General features: G+C 37.1%; 2 protein-coding genes across 4 annotated transcripts in view; one reads left to right on the top strand and one right to left on the bottom strand.

Moving 5' to 3' along the window:
* TRIM13 (tripartite motif containing 13) overlaps positions 1 to 16,762 on the bottom strand; it is a 57,707-nt gene extending 40,945 nt beyond the window's left edge. The window contains exon 1 of one of the 2 annotated variants that reach the window (XM_031961954.1): positions 16,690 to 16,762. The gene's annotated coding sequence lies outside the window, so the exon portion shown is untranslated. Of the gene's footprint in view, positions 1 to 16,313; positions 16,612 to 16,689 lie in introns of those variants that run through there. The other variant, XM_031961953.1, reaches the window with a different exon arrangement.
* A 131-nt stretch (positions 16,763 to 16,893) lies between these two features.
* SPRYD7 (SPRY domain containing 7) overlaps positions 16,894 to 27,603 on the top strand; it is a 30,004-nt gene continuing 19,294 nt past the window's right edge. The window contains exons 1-3 of one of the 2 annotated variants that reach the window (XM_031961957.1): positions 16,894 to 17,166; positions 20,672 to 20,788; positions 26,560 to 26,726. In XM_031961957.1, coding sequence (XP_031817817.1) covers positions 17,061 to 17,166; positions 20,672 to 20,788; positions 26,560 to 26,726 — 390 coding nt within the window. In that variant the 5' untranslated portion in view covers positions 16,894 to 17,060. The remainder of the gene's footprint in view (positions 17,167 to 20,671; positions 20,789 to 26,559; positions 26,727 to 27,603) is intronic. The other variant, XM_031961955.1, reaches the window with a different exon arrangement.

Genomic DNA, 27,603 nt, shown 5'->3' with positions numbered 1-27,603 from the left:
GTCATCATCCATATCAAGTCCCCAAATTGGGGTTCTGTCCTGGGACCTTTCCTCTTTCAATATGATTTCAGTTAATGACTCATCAGTTCCCATGGGTTTATTTGTCATAACAACATAAATGAGACTCAAGTCTATACAGTCAACTCCAGTCTCTCTCCTGAGCTCCTAAATCACCAATAGCCTATTAGACATTTCAAGTTAGGTGTCTCAAAAGCTTCTGGAATCAGCTTTTGTTAAAAAAAAAAAAATCATCATTTTTCAACCCCAAAATGGCTTGTTTTCAGTTTTCCCTATTAAGGACACCATTAAAATTTTAGTCACCCAGGCTTGCCACTATGTGATCCAGTCAAACTGGCATTCTTTATGTTCCTCACACATGACACTCCATCTCCCCATTCCATGCCTTTGTAATAGGAACATTCCATGCTTGGTATGTATTTCTAACCTCCACTTCATATATATTCCCTCTTTTCATTCAAGACTTAACATATACATCCCCTTTTACATGAAATCTTTCCTTATGTTTTCATCTGTGTTGTCTTCCCTATCTAATTAGCTTGGGTTTAACTAACTATTATTTGTGTGTATGTGTCGGGGGTACCTATGGATGTATATATGAACTTATCTCCACTAAAGGAGAATGTAAGCTTCTTGAGAGTAGAGCTTATTTCATTCTTTGTATTTGTATCTCTAATACATATCTTTGTATTTATATCTCAATACATATCTATATACATATATACAATATCTCTAACATCTAGCATAGTATCTGGCACATAAAATCATTAAAAGTTTGTTGATATATTGATTCTAAAATGAAAGGAAGAGATCTCTGTCTTTTCAGGTATAGAGAGTTCCCATAGCTCCAAAAGACTTATACAGACATGGGCATTTAGGGGCTTTACATCTATCCACAGTCATTGTTTTCCAATGCCCTATGACATTAGTATTTTATTATATTAATGAACTACAATTTACTCAATTATTTTCCCCACAATTGGAAATTTCAATTGTTCTCTCATTCAGTTTACAATGATAGGTAATACTACTTTGAATTTTGCATTAGTTAAGTGCTTACTGTATTGAACACCATGTACCAAGGATATAAAAACAAAACAATGCAAATACTTAAAGAACTTACATTCAATTAAAATATATAAATAGGGAACTCTTTAGGGGAAGGGGAAGGGGAAGGGGAAGTATGATATTACTTTCAATACATATTCCTGAAAACAATTAGTGGAAAACTCAAAATGTTCAAATTTCCTGCTTGATGTATAAACATGTAAATGTAAACATGTAAACAGAAATGGCTCTTGAATAAGGAGAAAAGAATCTTAACAATAATCAAAAAAACATAAAACAATTATTTCTGCAAGATGGTAAATTGATAAATTTATCCATTTGTTCAATAGCCAGAGTAGCCTGCCAAGGCAGCCACCTGAGAAATATGAAAGAGCTAGGAGTACTTTTTGGTCCACCAGAAGAAAAGAAAAGGCCAGGCAAGACAAAACTCTGGTCTACCAGAAGAGAAAAAAATGAGCCCAAAAGTTTCTATTCTTCTAACTACACAGTAAGAAAGAGAATGAGAGCTAAGTCAAGAGATACCTGTGACCATCCAAGAAGAAAGAGTTGCGTTAATTCCAGAAGATCAGTATCTTAAATCTCCACATACTACTTTCAATCAACTCAGTTCTCATGTCAGAATTCAGATTCTAAGCTCCTCCCTACTGAGGTAAGGAAATAAACCTTATTTTTGACATTCCAAGCTCTTCCCAGATCCGAAAGTCAGTAGAAGTCTCTCAGCTTCCAAAGAACAAGCTAAGCTAGCAAGGGAGTCTTACCCTATTCACAATAGAAAGCCACTTTCTTAATCCAATCAACATAACCTGTTAGGAACTACTCTTTCTGGAGAGCCATTTTATAGGTTGAACCAAGGGAAAGGGGGAAATGAAATATTCTATTCCCATTCTTCCATTTTAAACAGCTAGAAGTTGTTGGCTGTTAATTATGATGTCAAGAATAGCTGAGCAGACAGGCTCCTAAATGCATCTATGACAGTTAACAAAAAAAAATGAATAGTTTTAACTGAAGTGCTTGAAACATTTCTGCCAGTTTTAGTTAGTGCTATATGTAACAGACAGACTGTCTTAGAATGCCTGTGTCACTGTTATGCAGTGTTGTTTCAGTCAGAGTTTGGAAAATTATTCAGTTTTTTTTTTTTTTTTGTTTTGTTTTTAAGATCAGTGTGTAACACTGTGGTACCTCACATGGAATATATTAGTCACCTTAGTTAACAAAATGAGACAGACACAACATTATGTGTCATAACATGATATGTTAATTGAAAATCATGAAAAACTCCCATAAAACTGATTTTTGAAATAAAGAGGATTTTGAAGAAACAGTTTTCAAATTCTCTATTCAAAATCTGTTTGCTATAAACTGTTTAGCATAGCTTTAAAGACCTTCTTTAAGTGTGCAATTTCCAAAAGAACATACAGCCAGAACCAAATTTAACTAAAAGAAATAATTGTAGGCTGAATCACAGATATCACTCCTTTTAATGTTTATAAATATATTGGTTGCTTCCTTTTGTAGGATTTTGTGTCTCTAATAGCAGATTTAAGTAGTGGGTTATCCCCATGTGTAGCACAATCACTCTTTTAGGTGGGCTGGTCTTGCCCAGTCTTAAATTCCTTTTGCCTCAAGGGTTTGTTAAATCTAAGGATAAATATCTATTTTATTCAGTCTCTGGTTTAGACTGCTCTGTTTATGGAAAATGAGTCTTGTCTAGGGGTTTGATATCCCTTTTCCATGCCCATTTCCATGGCACCTGTGTTTGCTCTTCTTTCTTCACCCTGAAGTCTCATGTGTGTTGAAACAGGGATATATTTTCTGGCTTTCATGAAAGATCTAAGTAGAACGAACTAAAGAATTCTAACTAGAGTGATCTTTCCAGGGGGAATCTAACCTCTTCTGAAACATCTGCTATTATTAATCATACCAGACAATGGCATAATGGAACATTTATTAAAAAATAACAATAATGATGAGCAATTAATTAAAGAACAGGTTCTTTACAAGAAAACAACTATCTGCAATGGGAATAGATCCATTTTCTCCTAAGTAAGCACCACCTCTCCCAAAGAGAAGAGGGACGAAGTAGAAATTGGATATCAGCTTAATGGAAATAAAATACTTGGCTAGGCTTTGCCAATCACTCCTAAACTTAGTACCTTTCTCGGCATGAGTATCAGAAAAAAATGGTAGCTGAGCAACAGATATCCAAAAATCCCTAAATCTTGTCCATCAATTTTGTTTTCTGTGTATGACCCAGAAGATGAGCAATCCAATTTCTCTCTCCAAGGAGCCTTTTAAAATAGTCCCAGAAAACCAATCCTATATTCAAATTTCAAAAACATTATCAAACTGTTGTATTGTATGCTAGAACATAGCATCTGCCTGAGTTTCTCATATAGTCGCTATATAAAAAAGCTGTAGAACGCTGATTTAATGCATCTTCTCAACTAAGCAGCCATTTTTAGATACAAACTATAATTTTCATGGAATTTCAAATTAGAGAGATACTTACGCGATGCTATGAAACAATCCTTTTATTTTATAGATGCGGATACAGGCCTGCTGTTGTGAAGTAACTTGCCTTGAGATAATATAGCTAGCCAGCAGTAGAGAAGAACTATCTTCTAGTAGATCTTCCTTCTTTTTACCAGTCATCTAGGATTTTTTTATGTAAATTGGTAAAAGTCTGAGCAAAATATGAATCCCAGATTTGAGAAGAGGCTAGGAGTTAGGCTGGTCAAAAACTCTCACAAATATAACTATTTAAATGATCAACAGAATCTGTCTTCCACCCATACTGCTTTAAAACTCTTTCTATGAAGAAAATGAATCAAGCTCTCATGTTCTGGAAGATATGACTAAATGGGCCCTCATTTCTAAGCTACAGTAATATGGTAGTTAACAGAAATGTAATGATTAGTCTGGTTTCTGGCTTTTTCTCTCAACCTCTAGTCATAATTTCAGGTGCTTAATTTCCCCAGGATCAAAAACTACCATAAATTTTGGAACCAATATAACTTTAAGCAGAAAGAGGTATAAGAATTCTGGGATCCATAGCAGGAGATAATTCAGTCTCAAATCTACCTAATTGTTGGTCCTCCTCTGATCCCTATTCCAGGAACCAAGTTTTTGCTTTGTTCCTTATGAACAAATTCCCTTATTGCTTACTTATAGTAAGCTTAGTTTTCTTGTTCTTCTGGGGTAAAGGACATATTATGGTGATTTGGGGAATAATAATCCATTGGGAATTATCCTGGAATTATAGTGTCAATGGCTGGATCCTCTTCTCTGTCTTTTCTGGCCCTGTTCCACCTGTTTACTGTGACATTTCCCGTTACTCGTGGCTAGAACTCCCTGAAATTGACCTATTACCTTCCTGATCATTACCCCCTCCCAGACTCCAATGCTGTACTCTACCTGCCTATCTTAGATAACTTCTCCTAGTGTCTATTTCTGGAACCTTCCCTGATCATCTGCCCTGACTTTGCAACTCTATTTTAATGCCTATATCTCATCTATTTTCTATCTGATATATTGCAAATTTACCCAAGTCTAAGTCCTGACAGTATTCTCACAGAATAATTTCACACATGCTCATGCAGTCTCAGACTTAGAAGATATTCAAGGAGATACATATTTTATTGAACATCTAACATCTAGTCTGTCACAATATGTCGTTGGTTCAGACTTGTTACCTAGCCTTTGCTCAAAGACCTCAATCAAGGAAGCACACAGGAAGCTCATTCCACTTATTGCAGCTCTAGTTGTTAAGAAGTTTTTTCTTATGTTGAGTTTTACTATGTTTCTGCATTACTTTGTTATGGAGCTTCTCCCATGTGAATCATAGCATCTCAGATTTGGAAGGGATATAAAAAAACCATTTGAGGGTTCCTCCTTCATTCTCCATAACATCCGGACAAAAGATCATCCACCCTTTGCTTGAAAACCTCAGGGAACACTGGGAGATCAATCTCCGTGTGGCACAGATACCTGAAGTTTCCTATCTCTGTAAGTTGGATGTTGCTGCCTCCTTGAAGTATAGCACAAACACCATTAGACTGCATATTATAAGTCCCAGCAGCATTCATAAAGGCTCTAAAATTTTAAGAAGTGCCTTATGATAATATTATCTCATTTGATCTTCACAATACTTTTTGAGATAGGTGATATGTTCATCATCATCATTATTATCTTGATTTTGCAGATGAGGAAACTGCACACAATAAGACACAATAAGACAGTAAGTGTCTGTGACAGAATGTGGATTCTTCCTGACTCCAAGTTCAGTACTCTATGCAGTGTGCCACCAGGTGGCCTATAAGCCAAATTTTAGATCTCATCTCTGGTGAATAATATGGGATGTCCCAAAAACCTTAGTGCAATTTTAGGCATTACCAGTCCATTACAAGTAGAAAGATTTGCTAATTTAAAATTGTACTAAAACTTTTGGGAATCCTTGTATTACTTAACCAATAGTTTTCACCCAGAAGGGCACTAAAACTTTCCCACAACAGTTATGTATTCGTAAATTAGCAATATGTAAAATTTTCAGTTAATAAAGTTAGTCCATTTCAGTAGCGAAATTACCCAGATCAAGCTATGCATAATAATTTTATATATACACATATACAGAGCCTTAAGAATTGAAAGTTGAAGTGTTAGTTGAAAGAGCAGAAGATCAAGAGCTTGGCTGTGGAGAAAGTTTATGTTCAGATACCTTTTGACACAATTGCTTTGCTAGTCCCAAATTTTTAGATAAATTTATGAAATATATAGCACATTGAAAAGTGTGTTCCTTGCCCTTTAGGACATAAAGTGGCATATAAGAAAGTATATATAATATATACTCCCTTGAGTATATATTGTATACTATACACATATTATATATAATATATATTCCCTTGAACCCAATATAATGCCTTGTATACAGCAGACTTTCAATAATTGTTTGATGGTTGAATTGGAAAATGCAACAAAAGTACAATATTGAACAGAAGACAGAATGTTGAATCTGGAATCAGAGAAGCAATATTAGAATGCTAGATCTGTTAGTTACTAATCCATGTGACTCTGAGCAAGTATTTTAACTTTCCAGAGCCTTAGTTTCTTCATCCATAAACTGAGGGTATTAGGATAGATCACCTTTAAAGTCAAATTCAGGTCAAAATCTAAGGTTCGACTAACTATATTCATATTAAGTAGAAAGAGGTAAATGATAAGAAACCAGTGTTTTTGTTAGACTAATCTACAAAGCTAATATTCAGTACTCCTGGATACCTGCACTATGCTTCAGCATAGGGAAATAAGAATTATTGTCTATAGCATGATTACCCCCAAAGCAATGAAATTATTTACTTAATAGGCCAGGAAAATACAATAATATATTTTATAAAGGTTTCCAATTGTAAGTATTGATACAAAAAAAAAAGGATGTTCTTGTTAAATGGAATTGAATGGGACTAATCGGATGAAGTTTTCACAAGTTTATGAGACTAGGCTTAAGTTACATGATCCCTATACCCAGTTGAGGCCTGGGCTTCAGGAAGTCACATGATCCTTATTCCCAGAGCTGGGACCCTGGGGGGTCACATGATCTCTGGAGAGATGAACTTTGAACCTAGGATACAGGAAATTGGTGACATTGAAGAAAGTAACAGCCAACATTGGTGACCATTGGGCAAGGATGGTTACATCCTTTTAGTCTATCCAATGAGAAGGCTTGGGTCTTTTGCTTTTTAAATCCCCAACAAGTCGGAAGTTGGTCAGTTTCCAGGAGCACATGGTGGGAGTTGGGGTAGCTCCCAGCTGTGTCTGGGCTTCTCCCTGCATGGACTAAATAAAGGCTTTCTCTTTGTACCTGATGATGTCTCTGATTAATTACTTGGGAAAGGGGGTCTTGCACCCATCCCACACAGAATTCAATCAAAATTTTAATTCACTAAAGTGTCTCTTTCTCTCTTGAACTCTAGTTAATCTAGGCTTCATTATACTCAAAAAAAGTAATTAGGTTTAAGAAGCAATAATTAGAAATGTAAATCTCAGGTTGCCTCTTAGCTCAATTACTCCTCCTACACAGAAAGAAACTGACAGCTGAGAGAGACAGAAAGACAGAAAACTCCTCTTCTGAAGTCTGAAACTCCTCTTCATCTCCCTCTTACTGACCACTTCATCTGAGAGATGAGACCAGTATGAGACTACTAATCCATCTAGGAGTGAAAGATAATCAAGACAGGCAGTTTCAAGAAGAATGACCCATTGTGGCAAATAGAAGTCCCTGTAATTAATTTTGCCTTGTTTCTCCATTCTTGAGGAGAACCATGACATCAAGGAGTCAATGACATAACATGCAAGCGAGTCGGATATAAGTGAAGAGAAGGACTGTTCAAGGTCACCAGCTTCACTTTCTCCTCCAGAGCCATCTGAGTCCAGTGGCCAGATATAGATCAGAATGAGATCTTTAACAGTCAATGCCTGAGGAATAGCCATTCAGTGATTAAGGCTAGGTAAGAATTGAGGCAAAAAATGGCCTCTTTTACCTAATCTCAACCACAAAAACATATCTCATCTGAGAGAGGAAGACCCTCAGAGTTTTTCTTCAAAACAGAAAGGATTGTTATTTACATTCCCCCTGAGTCAATCAGTACACAAACAATGACCAATTGGGACTGGGGCCATTATTAGCTAATGGATGAAAGTGAGAGTGATTTGGATTTAAGCTTGGTCCTTAAGAACTAAATATAGCAGGTAAACCCCAAGATATCTTGGAAGCTTTCAGCAATTAAAAAAAAAAAATACATTCTATTAGGCAGAGCACTGGTAGGTAAGGGTTATGATACCCTAAGTAGAAAGAGAGACAAAGAAAGGCCTGAGTTGCCAAATTGATTAGTTCAAAGGTACCAATATCCAGAAGCTGACAGAGAGCTACATATAAAAGAAACTGTGAAAAGAGAAAAGAACTTCTATAACAAAAAATTATCAATCAGTCCTTTGTTACATCTGTTCTTTAGACATTTTCCTTACAACTTCTGTCGTTTGGTTATTCTTATCCTCCCCTTGGACTCTATGTATATTTGTGGATGAATGTGCTCAGGCTTTTGTGAGGAATGTTTTTATACTTACTACTTTCGGTAAAGTCTGCCTGATTATTAGTGGCAAGCATGGTTGTCAGGTTCATGAGCCACAGTTCTAGAAACCCACATCTTCAAGGTTATCCTTAAAAGACTAATTTTAGTAGCAGCTGCCTTCGGGGACCAAATTGGCCAATTCAAGTACATAAGGAAAATAATCCTAAAAAGGATGTTACATTTTTATTGTGAGATACAAAGACAAAAATGAAAGCCCATCTCAAAGAGCTTATATACTATAAGGGGAGATCATGCATATACATACACAGACACACATGCATGAAAATATATATTACACATAATGTTGAGGTCTAGACCAAATGTTGAGGTCTAGATTTGGGGTACCTAAATGAAATTAGGATTTAGTTGAGGTCTAGTGGCAGGTTTAGGGTACAGGGAGTCAAACAGAGCTCCCCTGCAATCCCCTTGGATTCAGTGCAAGGATACAGAGTAAATGAGGTCTATTAGTCCGAGAGCTAGATTGATAAAACAGGTTTATTACTGAGTTTAGAAGTAGGAGATAGGTGAAGGTAGAGATAAGGAGGGCACCGGACAGAGGGTCCAGTGGACAGAGAGTCCTCACATGGCTACCATCTCTGCAAATCTCTGCAAAGAGGAACCCCTTTTAGGGGACTTAGCTCGAGGGGCTTTTGGGTGTAGCCCCAAAGTTGGTATACATATATGAAAATACTCAAAATAAATACAAGGTAATTTGAGAAAAAGATATTAGCAGCTGGGATAATCAAGAAAGTCCTCATGTCAAAAGTGGCAAAGGAGCAGAGTCTTAGAGAAAATAAGATTCCAAGATATAAAGGTAAAAAAGCAGTGCAGAGGACAGATGGTGGAAAGGCACAGAGATAAGAGATGAAATTTTTCACAGCAATAAAAACAACAGTAGGAAGAACAGTTTGGCTATATTATGGAGTAACTGAAAAAGAGTAATATTAATAAGTTTGGAATGGTACCTTGGTGTCAGATTGTGAAAGGCTTTATATGCCAAACAGAGGAGTTCATATTTGATTCTAGAGGTAATGAGATTCATATTAGAGTTTATTAGAGGAGAAAAAGAATGGAAGTGACTAGGGAGAAATGTTTTATATTTAAGAAAAATTAATTTGGCATCTTTGTAGAGGATGGTTTGGCCAGGAGAAATGCTTGAGGCAAGGAGTACAATTATGAGGCCATACATAGCAATAGTTCAGATGACAGGTGATAAAGACCTGAACTAGGGTAACAATTGTGTGAGTAGAGTGATTAGAAGCAAAAGATATCAAAGTGGTAGAAACTACAAGATATGGCAACTCTTAACAATATAATAATTATTTCAAAGCAGTTAAAATTATGAATTAATTTTCTTCTTATCATGTGCCATTTTTGATGTCCATACTACAAAGCACAACTGCATTAATATTTTCAGGATTTCTTCTGATGGGATCAAAATTTTGCTTCTGATTATTCTGGTTTAATAATCTGACAGTGAATTTCTAAAAAAAAGAATCCTTTTTTTGGATGATTCAAAGTGTACTATTGTTAAAAGTTCATCAACAGGAGATATTTGTCATCCAAAGTCAGAATAAAGTAATAAAAAATGAATATGAAAATAATATAATATATAAATGATATAAAATATAATAGAAAAGGCAATAGAAAAATATTGAATTAAGATATTAACATTTGAAATGCATGCTCTACGTTGCTTGATCCATTCTCAGATTTCTAGAACATGTCACAAAAGCAAGCAAGATTTTATTTTTTATTTTAATAGTCACAGGCTGCTATTGCATTTAACAAAAATGAGCAGTGTAAAGAGTGGCTTACTTGGCTATTAGAGAACAAGTTTTTAGTGACTACTTTTTATTTTTATGGAAGGTTATAGTTATGATAGATTGAATTTAACTACACTTTTATGAGAGAAGACAGTTCGTCTGACAATAACAATAAAGGGGTTAGAAAATAACATTATGAATATATTTAAGTTATGAGATCTTTGACTATATGCCTACTAAAAATCAGGGAACTATTATCAAAAGTTAATTCTTTTTTATTTGCTATATACTCTTAGAGTATACTTTAGTTAGTATGGTGAGGACAAGGCTTAGAAAAGTAACATCTTGATGATTATTTTTAAAAATTTTGCTAATGTTCTTTTTTTAAACTACTACAACAAAAATTTTCCTATATACCTCTCATTTCTGTCCTCCCTTATAATAAAGAAAAATAAATAAAACATACCAATTCCATAGCTGTCTGTTCACATCTGCCACATGCAGCATATTAACAGTCTGATACTGGATTAATTTTTTTTCTCCTGGATTCATTTTTTTATTACTTAATTTATTCCTCATTCAGTTGTCATTTGTTGTTGTTATTGATATTATAGTAGCATATTGTTTTTCTGATTTTGTTTACTTTGTTCAGCATCATTTCAAACTAATCTCACCTTTCTTTGAATTCTTATTTGTCATTTCATATAGAGTAATAACATTGTATCATAATTGGATTCTACAGTTTATTCAGTCATTCCCCAGTCTTTGGATACTCATTTTGCTTATGGGACTTTGCCACTAAAAAAGTTTGCCAGTTATTTTTTCCTAACCAAGGGAGACTATGTCACTTCCCTATAACATGGTACAGTGGAAACGACAGTTGGCTTAGGAATCAGAGGATGCAAGTTCCATCTCAGTTCTTCAATTTATTACTTGTTTGATAATAGGCAAAGTCACTTAATCTCCCTGACCACATTTTCCACATCTGTAAAATAAAGTGATTGGACTAAGTTATTTTTGAGGTTCCGTCAGTCTAAATTTATAAAATTCTGACAGGCCATATCTGTATCATAGAGATTGACAAATATTGAAGGACTGTGTGAAAACAAGAATACGCTGGAAGTATGAATTGGTACAGCCATTTCTGGAAAGCTATTTGGAACTATGATCCTGTGTGGGACGTGGAAGACCTCTACCCAAAATGACTACTCAGAGATCACTCAAAGTAGAAAGCAGAAAGATTGTTTATTAAAGCAACTCATGAGAGGCAGACAGACAATCCAGCTGCAAGATAAGGAAAATGAAAGTACTCAAAGCAGGAGGGCCAAAGAGTCAGTGAATATACACAGCTTTTATAGATTTTGTTACAACAGATTACATCACAAGTAAGAGAGCATGGCGGGGGGAGGGCATCTAATTGGTTGTTATTATCCTGAGAGATTGGAATATAAGGTTTCTGACTTAGGCCTTCAGGTTTTAGATAATGGAGCCAACAGTGGTGAAGCTAATAGAGTAAATATCTATAAAAGTCAAACACTGATAAATGTCACCAACTTAGGTTAAATAAATATTCCTGTAACTAACTAAGGTTTAAGTAAATATAGGCCTGCACATATTGTACTTATGCAGGTCATAGGGAAACACAGAAATAATGAAAATAAAGAAAAAGAATTCACACATTATTGTAAGTTCTTCATTTCTCCATTCCATACAGTCCCAAAGTCACTAAACTTACATTTTATTTGATCCCACAATAACACTATAAGGTTTTTACCTCCAGAAATCAAAGAAACAAGAAAAGGACCTTTATGTAAAAAGTGATTATAGAGGCTCTTTTTGTAGTAACAGATAACTGGAAACTAATGGATATCCATCTATTGAAGAATGGCTAACAAATTTGATATATTAATTAAATGTGTTACAATAAATCACAAAATAAGTATTTTCAGAGAAATGTAGGAAGACTTTTTTGATATTATGCACCATAAAGTAATTAGAACCAAGAGAATGAGTTATATAATAATAACAAAATTAAAAGACTTGAAAACTTATCAAAATAATGATCAACTTTGGTTTTAGAGGACTGAGATTTGCTATGGATAGAGAAGGAATAAATTCAAAAGGCAAAAACAGACATGAATTGTGGGGAGCCGGCACTAATCTACAGGTGATAAGGCCACATTCCAAAAGACTGCCCTAACCTTGAATAGGAATCTCCTAATCACATCATGGAATTTCCTACATGACCAAGGACTGCCTTAACCTTGAATAGGCAGATATCTAGGCATCCCCTAATCACATCATGAAGCCTCCTACAACCAAAGACACCTGATCAGCTCATCCTTGGGCGGGAAACTAATCCTTTGTCTAGGACCCCCACCCTGTACTAAGTTCTTGCAACCCTGCTGCTATATATACCTATACTATTGGACTCATTAAAATGAGGCTTGATCAGATGGTTTTGTCTTGCCTCCTCCTGTGTGTCCCCTCTGTCTTGCCTTTATCTCTTCTTCCAGGATCCATACACTCTGCCTCTTGGGCCAAAGCAATAAATTTTCAGATACAGTCCATGTGGGAATGTGTTTTGTTCATAACAAATATTGGTAGCTGTAATGATTTGTTTTATCTTATTACTCTTTAAATTGGGTCATCTTTGATGCACTGGGTAAATTAGTTTACTTACTAATTGGGTAAATTAGTGCTACTTATTAAAAAGATTTGGAGATTCAAGATGAAGTATGCCTTATTTGAGCAAGTGAAAGCCAGTGTTGCTGGAAAATGAGGGAAGAGTAAAGTGTGAAAAAATGTTGGAAAGAGTCCCAGGTTATAAAGAGTTTAAAATGCCAAAAAAATTTGTAGTTGGTCTTGGAGGCCATAGGGAAACACTGGTGCTCATTAAAGGGTTACACGGATAAATATATATTTTAGAAAAATCACATTGGCATCCAGTAAAGAATGGCTTGGTGCAGATGAGATACTTAAGATGGGGGTGGGTCGGTAGATGGGGGACTAGTTAGAATCAAGAGCAGCTTGGACTAGAGAAAGGAGTGACCCTTTAAGAGACAGTGACTTAGAGATGTTATGAAGATAGAAACAATTGAGATTGTTTAACATGTACTTGCCATCTAGGGCAGGGCATGGAGGAAGGAGGGGAAAACTGGAACACAAGGTTTTGCAAGGTCTAATGTTGAAGAATTGGCCATGCATATGTTCTAAAAAATAAAAAGCTGAAGGAAAGAAGGAAGGAAGGAAGGAAGGAGGGAGGGAGAGAGGGAGGGAGAGAGAGAGAGAGAGAGAGAGAGAGAGAGGGAAAGAGGGAAGGAAGGAGGGAGGGATGGAAAGAAGGAAGGAAGGAAGGAAGGAAGGAATTTTAAGACAAGACACTAATGATTGGAAAAGTAAAATCCTTGCAATTAGGTTATCTGGTGAAAACATTCAGAACAATTACTTTAATCAGAATAAAATGGTAATTCTAAGGTTTTCTCTAACATCAACCTCTCTAACACAAGAGCACTGATGACTCAATGAATTTTGTTTGCGGCTGACTCAATTTTCCTTAGACCACTGGTCTCCATTACTAAGTTTATAAAACAAATCATTACAGCTCTAAAAACCAATAAGAGCCAGAACTTTCTTCAATCATTTTCAGGATCACACCATATGCATGAAAAGAGAATAATAGGCTAGGGTCTAAGCAGAATAAGTTTAACTCTTAAGAAAAAATTCTCCTACTCTCAAGAAAATTATTTCAGTAACCATAAATATGAGCAACTAGGTCCTTGGAAAGAAAAGCTGCTTCCTTGCCCCCTCCTCCCCTTTAGTTGACTAGTTTGGTTGTTATTTAACCTAAGTCAATTTTACCAAGGTTCAGGTTGTAGGCCTGATTAATCTGGAGATACTACTACACACCTGTCAGACTAGCTAGAATGACAGGGAAAGATAATGCAGAGTGTTGGAGGGGGATGTGGGAAAACAGGGGCACTGATACATTATTGGTGGAACTGTGAACACATCCAGCCATTTTGGAGAGCAATTTGGAACTATGCTCAAAAAGTTATCAAACTGTGTATACCCTTTGATCCAGTAATGTTTCTACTGGGCTTATATCCCAAAGAGATACTAAAGAAGAAGGGAAAGGGAGCTGTATGTGCCAAAATGTTTGTGGCAGCCCTCTTTGTAGCGGTCAGAAACTGGAAACTGAATAGATGGCCAGCAATTGGAGAATGGTTGAGTAAATTGTGGTATATGAATGGTATGGAATATTATTGTTCTGTAAGAAATGACCAGCAGGATAAATACAGAGAGGCCTGAAGAGACTCACATGAACTGATGCTGAGTGAAATGAGCAGAACCAGGAGATCATTATATACCTCAACAACGATACTGTATGAGGATGTATTCTGATGGAAATGGATTTCTTCAATAAAGACAAGATCTAACTTAGTTTCAACTGATCAAAAGTGAACAGAAGCAGCTACACCCAAAGAAAGAACACTGGGAAATGAATGTAAACTGCTTGCATTTTTGTTCTTCCCAGGTTATTTTTACCTTCTGAATCCAATTCTTCCTGTGCAACAAGTGAACTATTTGGTTCTGCACACATATATTGTATCTAGGATACACTGTGACATATTTAACTTGTATAGGACTGCTTGCCATCTGGGGGAGGAGGTGAAGGGAGGGAGGAGAGAAGTCGGAACAGGAGTGAGTGCAAGGGATAATGTTGTTAAAAAAAACTACCCAGGCATAGGCTGTGTCAATAAAAAGTTAAAAAAAAAAAATTCATTTTGATTCTAGCAAATAGCCAAGAGACCTCTGAACCCAGGAACCCAGGAGATTCATGTACATCCCCTAGCCTGAACCAACACCCTAGATATGGGGGTTGGGAGATAGGAAACTGAGTTTTCATTTGGCGGCTGCTACTACTATGTTGCCAAGCCAGACAGACCCAACAGTCAGAAACTGTCAGCTCCCAGGTGTGCTAATAGGAGAGGTCTGCTACTTATCTCACTCTTGCAGACATCCTGGAAAACCGACAGATGGAAGGACAGGGGAACATCTCTTTCGGGAAAAATAAAAAGCAATAAAAAAAAAAAAAAAGACAAATTCAAGTATCTCTCCCCCCACAATTAGCTTGGGATGCTTTAGTAATATCAGCTGGCTGCTTTCCCAGGTCAAGGTCTCCACACTTTCTCAGAGACCAGCTTAAACTTTCAGGTTCATCCTTTCCAGCAAATGCAAAAGAGTAAAATTCAAGACAGATATCCAAACACTCTTTGATCAACTAGCAGTAATTTTTTCTATAGACGATGGGTCTCGAGCTAAAAGAGGGAACTTTTTTCCAAAATGGGACAACTTCTTCCTAGTCTTCTTGATCCCAAAGAACAAACCTAGAAGCAACATACGGAGGGGTCGCAACGAAGGAAAAAGTAACTCTCCAAAAAATGCCTCAGGTTACCAAGGGAAGTCGTTGCCCTTCACTGAAAATTTACCTTTAACCTAAATGTGGAAATTGTTGGTTTATTGTGTATTCCTGCTGTGTCCTGGTCTCCTAAGGGCTGAGCCAGACTTGTCAGTTAGCAGGGGTTCTGACAGCTCTGAGATAAGAATCTGGGCATCGCTTCTGGGTATTCAGAGTGAAAGGGAAGATATCATCTAGACCAAGGCGTCCATTTGACAGAAGAGGAGGACTCCGAGATTTATAAAGATTAAGTAATTTGCCCAAGGTGACACTGGAAAGTAGAGTGGAGTGAGGATGCAAATTCCCGTCTCCACTCCAAATATCCCCTTCTTATGGGCTTCACCACATTGCCTTTCCAGATAAGCAAAGACTGCTTGGTTCTCCTGACTAACTAAGCAAGGCTGCTTCAAGATCACCCAGTCGCCTCGAAACTGCGGAGTCCAGAACCCCACAGGAAATTGTTCTCCCTGTTGCTTTGCCCCGTTTCATCCGTTCACACAGGCCTCTTTCATAAAGCGCAATAATATCCTACTACAACAACTGCATCCTACAATTTGTTCAGTCGCTCGCCCATCTACGGATGCTCATTTTGCTTACGCTCTGCCGACGATTAATTAGCAATTTTTCTACGAGCCTCTGTGCTTTGCTGCGGCGTGATACGGCGAGGAGAGAGGCCGGCTTTGTACGAGGATCAGAGATAGTTGGTGAAGGGCGGTGCTGGGTACCAGGAGGAGTTGGAGAAGTGTTTGGTTTTGGTCCTTTCCTTCTAAGACTGCCTCCTCAGGTCTCCATCCCTCACTGCCCGGGGGCGAGTGAGGAGAAGCGGGGGGAAGGGCACCTTTCCTTAGGAGGGGGCGACACTTGGTAGGGCTCTCTCACCTTTAGGAGTGGGGACGCGCCTATGCTGTGGAGGACTCCCCAGCTCTGCCTCCCTGGAAAGAGGAGTGGGAAGGGGAAGACGGGTTTTAAGAGAGACCCCGCTCCCGTCAGTGTGTCCTTATCCTCAGCCTTTCCCGGCGAATCATTTTTAAAGAGATTTTGGCGCTATCACAATAATTCCACCGAGAGGTACAACCCTCCGGGAGGAGAGACACACCCGCACGCCTCAGGGGGGAGGGGACCAGGGGAGCGTGACTCACGGCCGCGCCGCCCAACCCCTAACGAGCGCGCGCCCCGGTGTATGAATTCATAACAATTAATGCACGAGGGCGCGCAGGGACTCGGCACTGCGCGGAAACATTCCGCCCTGACCTACCCAACGCTTTGCGTGTCTGGCTGCAGGGACACAGATCACTCCGCGGCCCCGCCCCTTCGCGCATTGGCTTGCTTCAACTCATTCCGACGCGGCCGAGCCTGTCGGGGGACGATCGCTGGGAGAGCGACGGACCCTAGCGTCGCCTGCGCTGCTTCCTCCGAGCCCGTGGGGTCGCTGTGCCACGGAACGAGAAGGGAGGCCTCGGCGGGGAGCGGGGAGGCGGTATCGCCGCCGGGGCCTGTGCCGGATTCTGAGCTAGAGCCCCGAGCTTGAAGCTGCGCCTGCGCCTGCGCCCGCACCGCGGCCTCGGCGGCGGCCCCGGCGGCAGGGCAGCGCCGTCCCGGGTCTCCGACTGAGGCGGCCCCTGCGCAATGGCGGCCTCGGTCTTCTGCTGCCTGCGCTGCTGCGGCGACGCCGGCACCGGCCACATCCAGCTAAAAGAAATGCCGGCCGTGCAACTGGACACGCAGCACATGGGTAAGGAAGGTCAACTTGCGCCCTTATCCCCATATCCTTTTGGGGGGAAAAGGGGCCGGCCCTGTACCCCTCCTCCGCCCCAGGTACTCGGCGTTCCGGGCTGGGGCGCGCCCCCTCCCGCGGCTGGGCGTCTATTGCCCGGGAGATTGCCTCTTCCGGGGGGTCTGGCGCGCGCCAGGTGAAGCGGGTCAGAGGTCGGGGACCAGCTGCCCGGAGCCTCAAACCGAAGCCTAGGGGCTTGTATTCAAAGCACTAATAATCTCTGCTCCGGTAGTCTGGGAGGCTGGCCTCTATGGGATGGGCGTGCTGGTGCGCCCCCAAAGTCAGCCGAGTCAGTAGCATCTACCAAGTACCTACTGCGTGCCGAACACCGGACTAAGCGCTAGAGAAAGAAGTTACAAGGCCCGTCCCTGCTTTTCTGGAGTCCTGGTGTAGCTGAGAGAGGAGAGCGACAAGTTCCGCACAGATAGGAGGATATATACCGGATAAATGGGAGAGATTCCGAAGAGAGAGAGCGCTTGTAAACCACACCTAGAAAGGAGCTCACTGTCCCAAGGGGAAGGCGACCTACAAATGACTACCTACAGATAAGAGAGAGAGCACAAATTAGCAATCGCTCAAAAAGATGGTGTTCTTCCTTTTTAAGAATTTAATGAGGAAGTTGAAAAGAAAAATGATTTATTCATAATAGAAGCCAAAAGTTATTTTTTATCTACAGATAAGAGAGAGAGCACAAATTAGCAATCGCTCAAAAAGATGGTGTTCTTCCTTTTTAAGAATTTAATGAGGAAGTTGAAAAGAAGAATGATTTATTCGTAATAGAAGCCAAAAGTTATTATTTTTTTCTATTGGCTTTTCTTCAGAGCTCTCCATTTATTTTCTATCTTGCTCATTCTTTTAGCTTCCTCTTTATGTGTTTTGTGTGTGTGTGTGTGTGTGTGTGTGTGTGTTTTTGTTGTTGTTGTTTTGCTGAGGCATTTGGGGTTAAGTGACTTGCCTAAGAGTCACATTGATAGGAAGTGTTAAGTGTCTGAGGTCAAATTTGAACTTGAGTCCTGACTTAAGGGCTGGCGTTCTATCCACTGCGCCACTTAGCTGCTCCTGTATGTATTGTCTTAACGTAACCTTTCTTTCCATACCTTTTGAACGTAGTTTTCCCACTCTTAAAGTTGTCCACATGTTCTAGCCCCGAAACCCCACTTCATCTTTTGTTTAATCCACTTTTTGAAATGTCACACCATTGATTGGATCTTTGCCAGTGGAAGCTAACTCATAGCTGCTGTGGTGGTTGTATCTCTTAAGACTCCATCCTTGTTCAGTTCTCTTATAAATCTACTTAATCCCTTAAGTAGTTTATCTCCACTATCAAGAATTCAAATACAATCTTTATGTGGATTTAATCCAATATATTTGTGTGTTCTGGATTTATTCCATCTTTTATATCTCATTAACAATAGTAAATACATGATGTGTCCAGTTACCTGAAATTAAGTGACAAAATTACACAATTTTACAGACAAAATTATTAATTTCCAACAAATCTTGTTTGATACTTTTAGCAGTCATTACTAATTTTCTGCTTTTTTTCCTCAGTCTTAATGATATTCTTCTCAGTTACTCCTGCTATCTCCTGTCACACAATAGATAATCTTAAATGTTTGATGATGTTCACCACTAGGACATCAATATTAACACTATTCCCAGAGCTTATTCTTTGGAATATATAGAGGAGATCATGTTGTAATATGGTCATTTTGTTACTGCAGGGAATGAAGTTCCATAAAATGGAGTCCATATTGGATCCACATTAGGCCATTTCTTTCCAAATATTCTTGAAAGTACCAGTATAGCATCTTATGTGGGGGTAAGAGGAGAAAAGGAGGGCTAAAGTCAAGATAATCATCTAAAATAAAGAAGCATTTAGTATAATATTAATGGAGAAATAATTTATCAATGATATTCGTATTATGGAAATTTTTATCGGAGACAATAGATGCTAATGAATTTCTGGTAAACAAAAGAAAGTACTACCTATATCATCACTATCTCATACATTTTTGTTGAGATATTATATGACTTGCCTTTGTGTATCCATTGATGTTCATATAATATCAAGAACTGGGGGAAGGGTTCCAGCCCAATGAGTCTCCTGAGATCTGCAGAGGATCTTTAGGAGAGATGGATACAAATTCAGAGTGAGAAGACATGCAGAAGTTTGGATCTGTGTTATTGAAGGGGAAATTTCCCAAATAGGTTCGTTGATGTGAGAGATAGAAGTGATCTTATCAATCTAGTCATTTATATATATAATTTAGTTTTATAACTAAGAATGTTGCTAACTAGACAAAAATCCGCAGCTATTGTTTCTAATAAAAATGATACAATCTCAATATCCTTGACAAAAATTTTCTAATAGTACATTAATCACCCTGTCCCACTTAAAATTTTAGTGATAAGGAAACTGGGGCCTACCACAAGTTACATGACATATCCATAGTAAAACAAGATAACAGTTATAAAAACAGCATTTGAACCCAGATCCTCTGTCTCCCAATCTATTTCCCCTGTACCATACTGTCTGTAATGACTCAGAGAGCAGATTCTATTTGTCATTAGCACTGTTCCCTACCTTGCCCTAGTATTTTTTCTGGAGGAGTCACATCAAGAACTGACATGTCTAAATCCTGCTAAGCTAGTGATAATGTAATGATATTACCAAGTCCAAATTGTGACAACATTCCATAGACATTAAGTGGCAACCATTTTCTTCTTACATTACATCATCATATTTTTAAAAGTATACTATCTAGTTTCATCTATTCTTATCTCCAGATACAAATGCTTTTTCTTAACCAAGATTTAACAAATTTACATAGTTTTACAATGAGCAAGTTTCATTACCAAAATTTAATATATCCCAAATCAGACTTCTGCAAAATATAATTTAAACTAAAGTATGTATTTTAAAGAGCAGAGTACATTTAATGGAATTGCTGGGATGTTCAGCTGCTCATTTGGAATACTCTGTAATTAACAGATGGCTTAATGAAAATTTGCTAAGTTCTATGATTATCTTTCTTTGAATGTTTAGTGTTTTACAAGCACAGATGTCTAAAGCATATTTGTCTCTAAACTATCCAATATAACTATTGGCTTGAATTTTTAAAAGCTACACATATTAGTTAAAATTAAATTATTTAAGTTATAATTATTAAGTTAAATAAAATTATTTAAGTTAATTAAGTTAAGTTAAATTATATATGTCATATATATATGTATATATATATATAGACAGTTGGGTTTATATAGGTTACTGTTACTCCTGAAGATTTTATATATATTAAATATAACTTAGAGAGAATCTCTAAAATATTTTGGTTTTTAGTGACTTATGTATAAAATTCAAGGGATATTCTGTCTTATCAAAACAATTATTTTTCTAATGGATGTTGAAATGGAAAATGTTTCAAATGTTTTTGTATTTTTTGTTTGCATTTTTATTTAGGAACAGATGTTGTCATTGTCAAAAATGGAAGAAGGATATGTGGGACAGGAGGTTGTTTAGCCAATGCACCTTTGCATCAGAACAAAAGCTACTTCGAGTTCAAAATTCAGTCCACAGGTTGGTTGTTAAATTGTATTCTATGAAAAGCCCTAATTATTGAGCATAATTATCAATATAGGCAGTAGAGGATTTTTTTTTTTTTTTTTTTTTTGGCTGTAGGATGAATATATAAATTCGTTTTCTTTGATCAAGCACATGGTTAAAGGAAAGGGATATCATATTTACATAATGTTTTCTTTACAACCATATTTTCATTTTACTGATAAGATAATGTCATAGTTTTGTCATTGAATAAAATGACTCATGGATCCAAGTGGAACTTAATTGCATTAAAATCCCTAAAAATAGTTAGGCTTATGACAAAATTTGGAAAAATTTCACTTCATTCCTCAATCTAAGGTGTGTTATTTTAAATTTCAAGCTACTGTACTAATAACTTTCATTATGGCTACAGTTACTTATAACAGTATTGCACTTGGAGAAGGGCAGCATGATTAACATTTTTCTATCAATTTTTAAGTCTCTTCAACCTCTCATACATTTAAATTAGATCTTTGATGACCTGCTGCATAATTCTATTCCCATTCACAGAATATATATATATATATATGTGTGTGTGTATATATGTATATGTAATATTTTATTTTTTCCAATTACATGAAAAAACAATTGTTAACTTTATTTTTTAACTAAATGGCAAACATTGTAAAGTGCTGGAAAGTAAGATACTATCATTCTTTTTGTTTGTTTCTTGTTGGGAGGCAGTTGTGGTTAAGTGAGTTGCCTAGGGTCATACAGATAGGAAGTGTTAATTATCTGAGGCTGGATTTGAATTCAAGTCCTTCTGATTCCAAGGTTGGTGCTCTATCCAACTGCCCCTAAAATTTATTTTTAATTTTGTGTTCCAAACCCTCCCTCTTTCTCATCTTGCCTCATTGAAAAGTTTGATATAGGGTATATATGTGCAGTCATGCAACACATTTTTCCCTATTAGTCATGCTGTGAAAGAAAAGACAAACAAATGACACAAGATATTTTTGCTTTAATCTGAATTCAAACTGAATTCAAACCTTCTCCAGAAGTAGATGTCATTTTTCATCATAAGTCCCTTGGAATTATCTTGAATCTTTGTGTTGCTGAAAATAGCTAAGTCTTTCATGGTTGATCTTTGTACAATATTGCTGTTACTGTGTAGACTGTTTTCCTGATTCTGTTCACTTCACGTTGTAGTAGTAACTATTGAGTCTTTCCAGCTTTTTCTAAAAGCATCCTGTTCATTAGTTCTACTATCAAAATAGTATTCCCTTACAATCATGTCAGAACTTGTTCAGCCATTTCCCAATTGATGGGCATCCCTTCAATTTCCAGTTCTTTGCCATCATGAAAAGAGCTGCTATAAATATTATATAAATATAAATAGGTCCTTTTCTTTTTAAAAATCAAGTTTTACTAAAAATAAAAAAGTTTTATAGCCCTTTGTGCTTAGTTCTAAATTGTTCTCCAGAATGATTGTATCAGTTTAAAATTCTACCCAGAGTGCATGTGTTGCAATAAAAATATGCAATTCTTAGAGTTTATAAAATAAATGTAAATCTAAGCATTTCTTATTTAAGCTTTTTTTTGGCTACTTCTGCTAAAATGATTTTTACTCTCTTTGTCTCTTTTAATTAGATCTATTGCCTTTGGTTTGTTTGAGATCATGATTGCTACCCCTGCATTTTTTTACTTTAGCGGAAGCAAAACACAATCTGCTGTAACCCCCCTTATTTTAAAACTCTGTGTCTATTTGTGAGCTTTTTATTAGCAGTATATTGGCAGCATTCTGGTTTTTAATCCTCACTGTTATCAATTTTCATTTTGAGTGTTCTTCTCATCTATATTCACAGTTACAGCTTGTTTTCCTCCATTTATGCATCTTTCTTCTTTTACCTTTCTCTCCTCAAAAGTGTTTTGCTTCTGATTACCGCTTCTTCCAATTCATCTTCTCTTTTATCAGCCTCTTTTCTTTTTTTCCCCATCCCTTCTACTTCTTTCAGGGTAAGATAGATTTACAAATTTGAGAGTTGTGTGTGTGTGTGTGTGTGTATTTCCTTTTCCAGATAATTTTAATGACAGTAAAGATCAAGTTGTCTCTCCTATCTTCCTCTCTACTGTAAAAGTTCTTTCATGTCTCCATTATGTACAGTAATTTACCCTATTATACCTCTCTTCTCTCTTTTCCGAGTGCATCCCTTTTTTTCACCCTTTAATTTATTTTCTTTTTTTTTTTTTTGCTGCATATTCTCCTATCCTAGTCAGTGTAATCCTTCTAACTGCCCTAATACAATAAAGTTCTTTGGAGTTTAGAGTATCATCTTCCTATAAAAGAATTGTAAACATTTTAATCTTTTACTGGGGTAGATGATTCTTGGTTGTAATCCTTTCTCTTTTTTCTTCCAGAATATCATATACTAAGCTTTCTGATCCTTTAATGTAGGAGCAGCTAAATCTTGTGTTGTCCTGACTGGTTCCACAGTATTTGAATTATTTCTGTCAGGCCACTTGCAATATTTTTTTCCCTGACCTTTCACATTTGGAATTGGCTATAAAAGTTCATGGGAATTTTCCTTTTGAGATCTCTTTCAGGAGGTGATTGGTGTTTTGTTTTTTTCAAATTCTATTTTACTCTCTGGTTCTAAGATATCAGTGTGATTTTCCTTGATGGTTTTTTAAAAGGTAATCTGGATACTTTTTTGATCATGACTTTCAGATAATCTGATAATTCTTAAATTTTATCCTCAGTCTGTTTTTCAGGTCAGTTGTTTTTCCAATAGAAGAGTTCACATTTTCTTCTATTTTTCATTTTGTTTTATTGTTTTTTGTTGTCTTCTTGGAGTCATTAGTTTCCATTTACCCAATTCTAATTTTTAAGGAATTGTTTTCTGCTTTGAGCTTTAGTACCTCCTTTTCTGTTTGGCCAATTCTACTCCCCTCTTCCTCTCCCCCTCCCCCCCCCCCCCCATCTTGGAGGCAGTTGAGGTTAAGTGACTTGCCCAGGGTCACACGGCCAGGAAGTATTAAGTGCCTGAGGTCAAATTTGAATTCAGGTCCTCCTGACTTCAGTCCTGGTGCTCTATCCATGGCACCAACTAGCTGCCCCTCCAATCCTGCTTTTTAAGGAATTCTTTTCTTCAGTGAATTTTTGTACTCATTATTTGTCCATTTCTGTCTTTTAAGGAATTGTTTTCTTTAATTTTTTTTCTTCCAAGCTGCATCACTTTTATTTCTTTTCCTAGTTTTTCTTCTGTCTCTTTTATTTGATATTTTAAATCTTTTTTGAGCTCTTTCAGAAATTCTTTTTTGGGTCCATGACCAATTCACAGTTTTCTTTGAGGTTTTGCATGTAGTTGTTTTTGAAGCAGGTTGTGGTCCCTTCAAGAAACTGTATTTGCTTTTCATCTGTGATCCCTTTCAGATTCTCAGACCCTCCTGGGGAAGGCATGTCCTCCCCAGACAAGTTATCTTTCCAGGATTCAATTAGAAATCCTGGTCAAAAAGCACCCCTTTGAAGTGTTGTTAATTCCAATAGGAGATCTGGGCTGTCTCAGCCCCACCTGCTCTGACCAACTTGGGCTATCCCAGCCCCCCCACCTAGTCTGATCTGCTTGGGCTGTCCCAGTCCCCACTGAGATACCCAATATAACAGCTTCCTTCAACCAAAGTCTTTGCAGATGGCCCTGGTTAGCTTGGGATCTCTGTCACTCAGCTGCCAGGATCCTTCTGCCCACTGAGAAAGCATTCTTGGTGCCAAAACTCCATTTTCCCATAGATCTCCCACTATAGAAGGCAGTCTCTTAGTAAATTGATTTCTATCCAACAATAAACTTTCATTTTGCAACTAATAATTCAGGAATAAGTGAATTTCACAATGGCCGATTTAAAGGGGATTCTTAACTCTTATTGCCACTAACCTCTTGACCACCAGGAATTGAGACCACTCAAACCGCATCAAGAAGACTTTTCCTGCTGACTTTTGAAGTTGTCTTCATCTGGAAAATTGTTTTATGTAGTTCTTTTGTTGGTTCTGCCACACTATAATTTGTTTTGAGCTGTTATTGTAAAGTTGTTTAGGAAATCTGGGGGAGCTTAAGGCTAGTCTCTTCCTTTACTCCATCTAGTTTTAAAATGCCTTTTATTATTGACTTGAAGCCAAAACATATTTTGAAGACATTCAATATGTATTCAGATAATAATATAACTGATAACTCTGTTATATTCAACATGTTAGTGTTGCAATTCAGTACCATATAAACTTTATCATTCATTTTCTTTCTAGTATATTAATACTTCATTTAAAATTTCTAAGCATTTGGTTTTAATTCACTGAGTGCTCTGCTCTGACACAAGTGTAACTGCCCACAACATTGCAGGAGATGCTCTTTGTGGATTGCTATAGCTATAAAAATATTGTCTCCAACCTTCTGGCCTGTCAGGCCTCTCCAAATTGAGATTGATTTATAGATTGTAAACAGAGGATCCTTTGCTAGCCCTTGCCAATTTGGTACGTCTTGCTAAAGAGAGCTTGTGCTTAGTGTTCAAGAATTCAGCTATTTGACGTAGTAAAGCTTTCGGGTTAGATTTCAGTGGTGAGGTAATAATTGATAGCAAATATCATCTGTTACTGTATTCGGTAAAAGCTGAGACACAGGGGAGCTAAGGATCAGAGGGGCAGAGCTCAGTTGAAACAATTCCAGGTTGTTGGGAGGTTTTTTTGGCTGGTCTAAGTATTTGGTTTTTTATATTTGCTGGACCATTGGTTCTGAATTTTCTAGCTATAGAGCTTGGTTGCAGCCTTAATTATTGAAGAGTTTTCAAATCTGTATCTTTTGTTTTAACTTAAATTTTCAGTGATAGTTTGTTTTTACATTTGCTTCATTTCCCAAGGCATCTCTTCCCATATCCCAGAAAACTGTCCCTGGTTTAAAAAGAAGAAGAAAAGGGGGGGAAAAGTTGAGCAAAATTGTCTACATTGTATGCAGTATTCGACACTCATAGTTCCCTGTCTTTACAAAAAAAGAAGACCCATACATTCTTTAGAGCAGGGGTCTTCAAACTATGGCCCGTGGACCAGATGCGCCAGCTGAGGATGATTATTCCCCTCACCCAGGGCTATGAAATTTCTTTATTTAAAGGCACACAAAACTATAGTCGGGCCCTCTAACAGTCTGAGGGACAGTGAACCGGCCCCCTTTTTTAAAAGTTTGGGGACCCCTGCTTTAGAGTTAAGCTTCTTCTTGGTCATTATAAATTCACAACATTTATTTTAAATATTTTGTTAGTCTTTGCAGTTATATTCATTGAATCATTGAATACGTTGTTTCTCTGCTGTCTTCATTTCACTTAATATAAATCTCCATGCTTCTCTGTGTTTTTCATAATTTCTTGCAGTTCATTATTATTCTATCATAACTATGCTACAAAACTTTTTAACCATTTCTCATTCCTTGGACATCCATTGTTTCTAGTTCTTTACTATTATAAAAAGTTAAGCATCATCATTTTGATCTTTATACAGCTTTAACATATATAGTGTAGGTGCAGGTATTATCATGGAAATCTACAAAATTATTTTAAACTGAAAGATTGAAACTATTGTCTTCAACTACAAAACAAGGATCCTTTTTTTAAATATATAGCAAATAGGTTTATTTATACTTGAGATTTAGTGAGATAATGCTTTAATTTTTCAAAATGTTATTTTCTTCAAAATGAGCATACCTGAAAATTTAACCCATTTTCCTATCTTTACTTGTCAGTTCATTGAGTTATTCCCAATATTATGTTCTTAGGGATCTGGGGCATTGGAGTTGCAACTCAAAAAGTTAATTTGAATCAGATTCCACTTGGCCGAGATGTGCACAGCCTTGTGATGAGGAATGACGGAGCCCTCTACCATAACAATGAGGAAAAGAATAGGTTGCCAGCAAACAATCTTCCACAGGAGGGAGATGTAGTGGTGAGTTTCCTTATGAAATTTGTTTTCAGAATAACTATATTTGGATTACTTTTACAATAGTTCATATTTTTGTCTGAGAAGATTATATTTGAATGCCAGTGCTCTGTGATAGGGCTTAGCGACCTATGGCACTGTGCCAAAAATAGTAACTGTACTGTTTGCTGTTACCATGCTAAGCTCCTTGGTGCCTCCCTGGTCCTGACCATGGGTCATTGGCACAGACTTACTCCCTCTTGGGGAGGATCAGTGGCAGATTCTGACATATTCCTTCTCTCTCTGGCATTCGTGAAGCAAAGGAACAGAACCCTGCCATAAGATTTTACCAAAGTTGTGACTTGTGTTAGGGTGTCACCATAAGTACTTCTGAGACTGAGAACTTGTTTAAGAAAAACATATGATTTTGCTTAATATGCATCTATGTTTTTTACTTAATTTGCTTAGGATCTTTTAGAGAATCATACTAGTTTGCCAGAGAAATTGGTCTTATAGGATTAAAATTGCCTTTATCAAATTTTCAGAATTGCATAAAATACTTGGCTGTGTTTGCAGCTGGTATGTTGCAACTATAAATTCAAACTATTTACCATTGTTACTGTTTTCTTTACAACTATTTCTTACTAATACTTGGCATAGATTGTTTGATAGTTTGGAACTATTAGGAGCAGACTTCCTAGAATAGGGACACCTGTATTTAGTAAGAATTGAAGACCACCTTTGTATTTTGTGCTTTTATAAAGTCATAAACATTAGCTTGATAGAAACATTTAGTAAACAAAGTATAGTAAATAAACGGGTATAGTAAATCTATAATCAAAGTATCAAAAAAAGAACAAAGTATGGAAACCAGTTTAGAGTAGATGCATTTTGCAGTTAATTA

The sequence above is a fragment of the Sarcophilus harrisii genome, chromosome 3 (genome assembly GCF_902635505.1).
Source record: "Sarcophilus harrisii chromosome 3, mSarHar1.11, whole genome shotgun sequence".
In the NCBI taxonomy this organism is placed as follows: Eukaryota; Metazoa; Chordata; class Mammalia; order Dasyuromorphia; family Dasyuridae; genus Sarcophilus; species Sarcophilus harrisii.
The sequence above is the reverse complement of the archived record's forward strand: the minus strand, read 5'-3'. Positions and strand labels throughout refer to the sequence as shown.